At 41.4% G+C, this 10,536-nt stretch overlaps 1 protein-coding gene across 10 annotated transcripts in view; it reads left to right on the top strand.

The window, feature by feature from the left end:
• il1rapl2 (interleukin 1 receptor accessory protein-like 2) overlaps positions 1-10,536 on the top strand; it is a 395,718-nt gene that overhangs the window by 373,573 nt on the left and 11,609 nt on the right. For all 10 annotated transcript variants that reach the window (XM_020595451.1, XM_020595453.1, XM_020595450.1 and 7 more), the window contains one exon: positions 7,219-7,359. In XM_020595451.1, the coding sequence (XP_020451107.1) occupies positions 7,219-7,359 (141 nt within the window). The remainder of the gene's footprint in view (positions 1-7,218; positions 7,360-10,536) is intronic.

Below are 10,536 nucleotides of genomic sequence, written 5' to 3'. Positions count from 1 at the left end.
CTGCTGAATGCCTTGGGTGTCAAATCTATCTTACTATACTTAAGTAGCACCCCAGGGACTGTGGCAAGCAGACACACCCACAAGGATGCTACAGACAAACACCTCCAGAGGAAGTACTTAACAGTCTAATTACATATGTGAGAACACAGCAAACCGTGTGTGTGTGTGTGTGTGTGTTCAAATGTATTGGCTTTACACAAAAGCAATAGGCAGAACTGCTATAGTTTACAGCATGTTTGTGCATGTGTGTGATTAGACCTCACACATATCTTTACATGGAAACACGCATTCTACTCGAGAGGAATTATGTGTAATGTGGTGCACTACCACACACACATACAGTATAAGGGAACACATACTGTGTACATAAAAACACGGTGAAATACCCAAGTAGATAGAAGCCTCAAATGATACCACCCATAACATCTAGCAAAACATATTTGGGAATGCTGTGGACTTTGGAAATAGAGACTCTCCATGTGCAGCATGTGTTTATGGGCATCTTAACAGTAGGTCAAATGTATATGTGAAATGTACTATAAAATGACTTTCTAATAGTTGTAAACCATCATCAAGTTATTTCACAGCTCAGCTGTATGGAGAATTTTAACATAACATAAGATAAGACCGGCCTTTATTAATCCTACAATGGGGACAGTTGCAAAGCGACAGCAACAGAGGGATGGAAACAATGGACTCAGCATTAAGAATAAAAGCAACAGACAAGGTATTATTAATAAAAGCAATGTAAAAATAATAAGTAAAAGTAAGACTGAAATTGCACAGTGAAATGCTGAACATTCACAGCTTTACAGTCTGTAGTGTGCAGGGTCAACTCCGGGGGAGGGGAGATCTATTGGGATCAATGCTGGTTGTACAGCCTGACAACAGCAGGAAGGAAGGACCTGCGATAACACTCCATCACGCACTTGGGGTGAAGCAGTCTGTCACTGACAGAGCTGCCCAGTGCTGTCAGAGTCTCATGCACGAGGTGGGAGTCCTTCTCTAGCAGGGATGCTAGCTTAGTGAACATCCTCCTGTCAGCCACTGCCTGCAGTGGGCCAAGGGTACCTCCCAGGACAGAGCTGGTCCTCCTGATCAGTTTGTGTAACCTCTTCCTGTCCACGATCATGATGCTGCTGCCCCAGCAGACCTTTCCATAACTGATGACTGATGGCACTACTGTATCAAAGAAGGTGCTCAGGAGTGTCCCCTGCATTCCAAATGACCTTAGTCCCCTTAGCAGGTAGAGCCCGCTCTGGCCTTTCTTGTAAAGTGCATCAGTGTTGCTTGACCAGTCCAGTTTGTTGTTGAGGTGAACACCCAGGTATTTATAAGAATCCAGTTCCTCAATGTCCTTTCCCTGGAGCTTCACTGGTGTTGGAGGAGGGTGTCTGCACCTGTGGAAGTCCACCACCACCAGCTCTTTGGTCTTCCCCACTTTGGTCTCAAGGCAGTTCCACAGACACCCTGGCGACATGTTCCAGCTCCTCTGGCAGGATTCTGAGGCTTTCCCAGGCCAGATGAGATATATAATCTCTCCAGAGTGTTCTGGGTCTCCCCCAGGGTCTCCTACCAGATGGACATGCCCGGACAACCTCCAAACAGGGTGTGCCCTGGAGGCATCCTGAAAAGATGCCCAAAGCACCTCAACTGCCTCCTTTTCAATGTAAAGGAACAGCAGTTCTACTCTGAGCACCTCCCGGATGTCCCAACTGGGGCAGCAACTCACTCCCAACCCACTAACAGTCTTCTAAGTCTGTGCTGTCTCTGTGTAGATACAGTAGGTGTCTGCTGAGCTTTTATCCATATCATTGGTGCTTTTATGGTCCTACATTGTACTGAAATAATTCAGGAATTGCTTGAACAAGAAGCTGAGTCCATGGCAGCACCATAGTGTTATGGTCTTCTGAATAATGATGTAATCACAGTGTTGAAATAAATAAAAAGAACCAACCACATATTCAGTGACGATTAATCTTTGAACTGAATGCAACAAAATGAACTGAACAAATCACCAAAGTTAGTGTTCCACCTATTGTGTTAGCTACTTTTAAAAAGTTTACTGACCTAAATCACCAGGAGTAACTAGCCAGCAGACTGTTCTGGCACCTCCTGGCCTGAGGCCTTGAAGCCAAAAAGGTCACATTAGAGCGGCCGACCACAACATGACAGCCTAAACAAAGCACAGGTTTTCCTAAGTTAGCACAGTTTAGCTAAGCTTGATTTCATGCACTGAGTGTGTGCGATTGAATTAGGGGGTGCGCTCACCCTGCAGTGACCGAAGGTAATGGGTTGATGCGTCTATGTTGTATACATAGACCAACTTTCTCTTTCTCCCACACGCACACACCTATAGTACAGACACACACACATCCACTTACTGCAACTGACAGAGCAGAAAGAGCTGCCTTCAGCCAGCATGACAAGAGTCTTACTAGAAAGAAAAATGGAGGGAGGGATACTGAAAGCTGACAGGAGAGAGGAGGGATTGATAGAAAGTGGAAAAAATAGGACAGATGGACATAGTTCTTTAATGTCACCCAGAGATGTCTGAAGCTTTGAGTTTGGGCTGCCATGAGTGAAGACTGATTCAGTTCATTTCAAAATCACCATCAAGACTCACTTTAGAGCAGTAAATAAACTATTTTGTCTTTGTTCTGACTTTTAGTAAAAAAAAAAAAAAAAAAAAAAAAACTAACGGCTTTCAGGGGGCGGTGTACAACAATACTGTAGTAACAGTAATAATTTAATGGGGCACCAATTTACTCATGAAGTTCAGTTTTCACAAGCCTCAGGTCGAACCTGAAACTGTTAACACAGAGCCTGCATTACAAAATAAAGGCTTGGGGTTTGAAAAAGGCAGCCCTTTAAGAAGAATGGGGCTGTAATTAACTCACTTTTCTCAAATATATTTTATAAATATAGCACCAAATCACAACAAAAATCATCTCAGGGCACTTTATGGTCTAGCCCTAACTACTACTGCTACTATTGTTATTATTATTATTAGTAGTAGTAGTAGTAGTAGTAGTATATTAGCGGGAACCCAATAAACCCCCTTGAGCAGCACTTGGCGACAGCGGGGAGAGAAAACTCCGTTTAACGGAAGAAATCTCCAACAGTCCCCGGCTCTTGGTGGGCGGCCTTCTGCCTTGACCGGTTGGGGTGAATGGATAGAGGGGAGAAAAAAGAAAAGCAACAAGACACAACAAACACAACAACAAACAATCAAACACTGGACAGGTTGATGTGGCCGGTGACTGCTGATCAGAACCATAGAGCTCCACAGCCAGGGCTACCTGCAGAAAGGTACAGGGAGAGAGGAGACACACCGTTAATGACATGTAATGCTGTGACTAACCAGTTGACGACTGAGCTTAGTAGTTACTTAGCAGAACTTAGTAGTTCAGGGAACTTCTCAAGCTTTGTGAATTTAATATTTTCAGGATCCATGAGCCATCTTTGAAATAAATCTTCAAGTTTAGCTCAGCTGATGTATATTTTTAACACAACAGGGAAACTTAAATTGTTTAGTTTGCACTTTTTTACAGTGATGCTAAGACACCAGGGTTCTCCTAATCATTTCAACAGTAGCAGAGTTTAGTGGTCATCAGAGGTGTTGTATCTTACAGCATCTTGTGGCTCCTGAGGCAGGTTGTACATTTATAAAACAATCTTAAAGCTGTTTTGATGTTATTTTTGAAATTCTGCTTTAGAAGCAAATTTGAAATGCCAGAGGAATTGACCATAAAAAAGAAAGCTATGGAATTTAACAAGGTGGTGTCCGTGTGACATTATGTTGGTTTCAAACAGAGAGGAAGAGAATGTCAGAACATTTTTTTACCATGTTCCTGCCAACACATGCAGACACATCACCCTCATCACTGACTACTCTCTTCATGTCTAATAAGTACAAAGCATGCTTAAAATTAAACATTCAAATTCTGCTCCCGTTTTCCTGTGCACTGACATCAGGAGATGGTGACAAATGACTCATTACTAATGGGAAATATTGAAAAAAGATGATGTGGGCAGTGGTGATCGAGTGAAGGGGAGAGCAGAGAGAGGAGGAGAGGAACATGGGACGAGAGGGACTTGGATGGAGGCGAGGGGAGGTTCAAAAAGAAAAGAGGTTTCTGAATGTGTCTCATTACAAATGGAAGTAATATTAGTTCACCTAACTGTAGAGCAAATATTTGGCAATTAATTAAATTTCACTATTATTCTTCGCCCCTCAGACCATTGCTCCAGCTCTTCATCTCGCTGTCTTCTTTCTACCATATAGTTTATTTGAATACAAGTAAAAGAGGTGTAGCTGTTGAGAGTAGAGCTGGAGAGACATCTACTGGTGACTTGTGGTACTGTAACTTCAGTATATAAGGTACTGTGGTGGTCAATAAAAAAACTAATGGGTGCATTGTGGGAAATTATTTCACAGAACAAAGCAAACACACAAGATAGAGGAGAAAAGATCAAATCAACACAACTGGTACTCACCAAAACAGCACTAAGCCTAAACTTTGTGAGAGGCAGACTACCGGTAGGCCAGAATATGATGATACTTATTCCACAGCTTGTGGATAAAATGTGAAACATCTGGAAACAGGAATATCAAAATCACAGAATATTATACATGTTGTACAAAACAATGTGGGTAGCAGCCACAGATGATTAGAGCTATCTCCTCAGCTTTTATTTTGGTAGCTTTAAAATATTGGTGGAGGCTGTGGCATTAATTGTTGTATTTCGATGCTGGGAAATGTTGTGTTTTTTACTCCACTACAGTACATTTACATGTATTTGACATTTGTAGTCACAGATAAAAAAAAACATATGATTAATTTATAAAACATGTTGCATCCCTGTGGATTTGACCAACTACAGAATTAAAATGCTGTATAAGCATTAATGCATCAATAATAACAATTTATATAATATAGAATGTAATAATATACTGTAGCACTGACAGAAGTTATCCTGTTGCACTTTAAATAATGTTGTCCTCACTTGTAGTTTTACATAAAATTTCAAATGCAGGACTGGTGCATTTTTACATTGTGCTACTTCTACTTATGAGTACTCAGTACTTCTTTCACCAAATTAACCATTTCTGGTACTGTACTGAACCCTTTTAATGTTGTGCTTTCTACAGTCTGTGAAACACTACAGTATTAAAACTGAGCTCATGATTGAAAGCCTGTGTAATCACCACAACTCTGACTGACGGCTTCGGTTAAACAACAGAGTTACAGTTCTAAGAAATGTCACATTAACAGTAACATGTAAGTGGGAGCTTACACTGTGACACAGACACAAAACTGACAAGAGAACAAAGAAGCTTGTTCACTTTTATTTATCACGCAAGAGTTTTACTGTAAATGTGATTACATTTAAATGTTTAAGCTGTTATTTATCCAGAAATATAAAATGCATTTTATATTAGAACTTCTATATCTTAGACCAATAGGTGGCGCTGTGCTCCCAGGTGGCGACCCAAAGCTACTTTGCAGCTGTGGTAGCACTCAGACCACAGGATCTCCTAGAACAAGCTTGCAGGAAGGCACAGAGGAAAGGACTATAGCCTTATTCAGACTGAATATTCATTCATTCATTCATTTTCTACCGCTTAATCCCTGAACGGGGGGGGGGGCCGGACCCAATCCCGCGTCTGGCAATCGGGTGAAGGCGGGGTACACCCTGGACAGGTTGCCAATCCATCAGACTGAATACATTTAGAATTTTAAAAAACAAGGATTTGGTTTAGTTAAAAACAATTTCACTTTTGCTGCTTTGATAATCAGACATATACTGTCCCTCACTGAAACTGAATTACTATTCCAAATCAATGGTTTCAAAGTGGTTCCAGAAAAAAATCAGAGGCATGGGATGAGTTGGCAGGTCAGTGTCTGTGTGTATGTGTGTGTGTGTGTGTGTGATAGTAATAGATCATATTTCCTGCGCTGTCATTCACCAGCCGTGTTCCATTAATCTTCCATACACTCGTATTGCAGATGATAGCACTATCATTCACACATTTGCGCACAATCTCAAACAAGCTGAGGTCTTGTGTGTGTGTGTGTCTGTCCAAACATGCTGATGTGAGATCATCTGTCTCTCTCAGTCACGGCAGCATACTTTGTGTTGCGGTTTACCTTTGTGTGTTTTTGCCAACTTATACTCTGCAGTTCTGTAGAAAACTTCTGAAGTGGTGCCTCTGCTTCTGTCTGCTCCACTTTGATTCAAGAAGCATAACCTACACTATAAGTTCACTACATCAAAAGCATTTCTTTTTGCCGCCTGTTGAATGAAAGGCCACCTGTGTTTTATCTCCAGTCTAACATATCTTGCCATCTTTGGCTCTGTTAAATGATTGACTCACTGGGCTGATGAACCAAAGCAGTGAGTGAGCCACTGAAGCTGCACAGGGCTGCAGAGTGGTTTATTAATACGTAGTGAAATTAGTACTTCTTGCAGCTCTTTAATGTCACAAGGAATCATGTCATTCAATTCTGACATTAAAAATATTGCCTCATTGAGCTTTAATGAAGTGTTTAACTGTGATGTTCATTTAGTCTCTCACCTTTGACCTCCCTGTTGAAGAGGACAGGTCCACAAGAATTTAGCCGCTATATGAGCAAATGAAGCAAACATTTATTATTCGCTGCTCCTAATTATTTAGCTTTCGACAGCTGGTTTTCTGATTCTACAGCATGTCTCAGTGATGCAGTTAGGGAGTCTTGTCTCTTTTAGTCGATTTAATTCAGTCCAGTGTGTTTTATTGGCACGAACAGTTAACAAAGCCTCTGAACACAGTTGTGGTTCATCAATGAAATTACATCAAATGAAAAGCCAATATCAGCAGTTTGTGCATTTATCTGTGTGAGAGAAGGAGTTTCAGCCTTTATCTGATTCAGAAAATCTGCCAATTTGAAGGTCATTTAAGTTTTTGTTTTTATATTTCCTGAAGTCAAATTGTTGAAGATTGACTTTGTTTACCCAGATGTGAACAAACCACTCTGTTAAAAAGTAACAGAGAAAATCAGCCCAAACAAAACTGATATGCAGTCATGCAATTTCAAACCGTAAGATACCAGGGAAACATAGGTGATTATTCTGTTTTTATTTTACCATTAGTATTTGACTCTCACAAGATTGTTTGTCTGATACACAATAAATCTCATCTATCCTCTCCTCACTCTCCCACTCTTACTGTAGATATGTATCGCCTGGAATTGGCTGGAGGTCTCGGGGTCATATTGCTGCTGCTGGGAGTCCTAACAGCACTTTATAAGTGTTACAACCTGGAGCTCATGCTCTGCTACAGGAGACACTTTGGGAGTGATGAAACTGAAGAAGGTAAGCCTTTCTGACTGTACATACATGATACAGCAGGGCTCATGTCATAGTCACAGCTTTTATCAACATACAGTACACAATGCAACAAGTAAAGCAGGACACTACATACAGTATTGTTCAAAATAATAGCAGTACAATGTGACTAACCAGAATAATCCAGGTTTTTAGTATATTTTTTATTGCTACATGGCAAACAAGTTACCAGTAGGTGCAGTAGATTCTCAGAAAGCAAACAAGACCCAGCATTCATGATATGCACGCTCTTAAGGCTGTGCAATTGGGCAATTAGTTGAAAGGGGTGTGTTCAAAAAAATAGCAGTGTCTGCCGTTGACTGTACAAACACAAAACTATTTTGTACAAACGTTTTTGTTTCTAGGATTTAGCAATCCTGTGAATCACTAAACTAATATTTAGTTGTATGACCACAGTTTTTTATAACTGCTTCACATCTGTGTGGCATGGAGTCAACCAACTTGTGGCACCTTTCAGCTGTTATTCCACTCCATGATTCTTTAACAACATTCCACAATTCATTTACATTTCTTGGTTTTGCTTCAGAAACAGCATTTTTGATATCACCCCACAAGTTCTCGATTGGATTAAGGTCCGGGGATTGGGCTGGCCACTCCATAACATTAATTTTGTTGGTTTGGAACCAAGACTTTGCTCGTTTACTAGTGTGTTTGGGGTCATTGTCTTGTTGAAACAACCATTTCAAGGGCATGTCCTCTTCAGCATAAGGCAACATGACCTCTTCAAGTATTTTGACATATGCAAACTGATCCATGATCCCTGGTATGCGATAAATAGGCCCAACACCATAGTAGGAGAAACATGCCCATATCATGATGCTTGCACCACCATGCTTCACTGTCTTCACTGTGTACTGTGGCTTGAATTCAGAGTTTGGGGGTCGTCTCACAAACTGTCTGTAGCCCTTGGACCCAAAAAGAACAATTTTACTCTCATCAGTCCACAAAATGTTCCTCCATTTCTCTTTAGGCCAGTTGATTTGTTCTTTGGCAAATTGTAACCTCTTCTGCACGTGCCTTTTTTTTAACAGAGGGACTTTGCGGGGGATTCTTGAAAATAGATTAGCTTCACACAGACGTCTTCTAACTGTCACAGTACTTACAGGTAACTCCAGACTGTCTTTGATCATCCTGGAGCTGATCATTGGCTGGGCCTTTGCCATTCTGGTTATTCTTCGATCCATTTTGATGGTTGTCTTCCGTTTTCTTCCACGTCTCTCTGGTTTTGCTCTCCATTTTAAGGCATTGGAGATCATTTTAGCTGAACAGCCTATAATTTTTTGCACCTCTTTATAGGTTTTCCCCTCTCCAATCAACTTTTTAATCAAAGTACGCTGTTCTTCTGAACAATGTCTTGAACGACCCATTTTCCTCAGGCTTTCAAATGCATGTTCAACAAGTGCTGGCTTCATCCTTAAATAGGGGCCACCTGATTCACACCTGTTATTTCACAAAATTGATGACCTCACTGATTGAATGCCACACTGCTATTTTTTTAACACACCCCTTTCAACTAATTGCATGGAAGGCAGCAGCTATGGCTCAGGAGGTAAAGCAATTGTCCCCTAACCAGAAGGCCAGGTCAGTGCTTTGCAGGGACAGCGCCATCGTCAGTGTGTGTGTGAGTTGACACCACAGACTGCTGCCTCAGTTCTGTACCGAGGCAAATTCCTTGTGGGTGTGACATATTTGGTCGATAAAAGTGATTATCTTTATTAAGGCAACAGTCATGCACACAGGAACATACAGTATGTTTAGTAGGAGGGGGGTGCCTGGTGCACCCCTATTCCTGCACTAATAACAACAGTAAGTTTTCACAAAATGTACATTTCCAGCTTGTTGCTTTATTCACAGTTGTTGCACATCATTGTTCTGGACATGGACACACACACACACACACACACACACACACACCTTCTTCAGATGTTATCATGCCATTAAATGGCCCATTATCATTTGTTGTCAGACCATAGTTACAGGTTGTGTCCCTACTCCAGCTAATAGAAGGTTTAATTATAAAAAGAATGAGTGTACATATTTTACACACATAACCTGAATGGTTAAGTTTAGCTAACGATTGTGGCTTGGGTTAAAATGATAAAACACAACATTTCCACACTGGAAGAGAACACTACTTTTCTGTGTCTGTTTTCTGACCCACCCATCCACTCCGTTCTGTTCTTCAAATGGACTTTCTTGCTCTATATACTGCATCACCTCATTTCCTGCTTTGCTTGTGTCATAATTTCTATGGCCACTAGAGGTCACTTACTGACCATATCTGTCAATATTAGGAGGTGCAAGAGGTGCCTCAAGGTCAAAGTGTTTATTTTGTCATATCCACATACAAGTGAAATATAAAGTAGATAAATAAGTAACACAAAATATGTAACACAAAATCTAGGACACTTTAGGCAGCAACAAATGCAGCAATACAATAAAAGAATATAATAGAGAATGTATGCTGCATGGGACCAGCATGTGCAGCAGTCAACAGTCAGTGTGCAATTATGCATGTGCAAACTGAGAATGTAAACAGTACAACACGTATTTCCTGGTAATAAACTCCTCAGCTGTTTAGGAGTCTGATGGCAGAGGGAAAGAAAGAGTTTTTCAGTGGTCCTACATTTCACACTTCTGAACCTCCAGCCAGAGGGTAGGGAGGTGAACAGTCCATGCTGGGGGTGGGTGGGATCTTTGAGGATGGAGGCAGCTTTCCTACACACTCTGCAGTGATAAATGCTCTGCAGAGAGGGTAGTGGAGTCCTGGTGATCTTCTCCGCAGTCTTTACCATTCTCTGCAGGCGCTTGCGGTCCATAGGATAAGGATAATCATTTATTGGCCAAGTATGTTACACACAAGGAATTTGTTTCTGGTACAGAACCGATGGCAGCTATCTACAGCGCTACCTCAACCGATGGAGGCAAAGTGTCTTGCCCAAGGACACGTGGACTGTCGGCACCAAGATTCGAACTTTCAACCTTCTGGTTGTGAGACGACTGCTCTACCCACTGCACCACTGTCACCTCTGGACTTTCTGACTGGCAGGCCCTAGACAGTGATGCAGCTGGTCAAGATGCTCTCAATGATGCAGCTGTAGAAGTTGCAAAGGATCCTAGGTGACATGCCAAACCTCCTCAGCC

Source organism: Monopterus albus, unplaced genomic scaffold (assembly GCF_001952655.1).
Source record: "Monopterus albus unplaced genomic scaffold, M_albus_1.0 scaffold27.1, whole genome shotgun sequence".
In the NCBI taxonomy this organism is placed as follows: Eukaryota; Metazoa; Chordata; class Actinopteri; order Synbranchiformes; family Synbranchidae; genus Monopterus; species Monopterus albus.
Note: the sequence above shows the minus strand (reverse complement) of the source record. Positions and strands in the feature narration are given on the sequence as shown.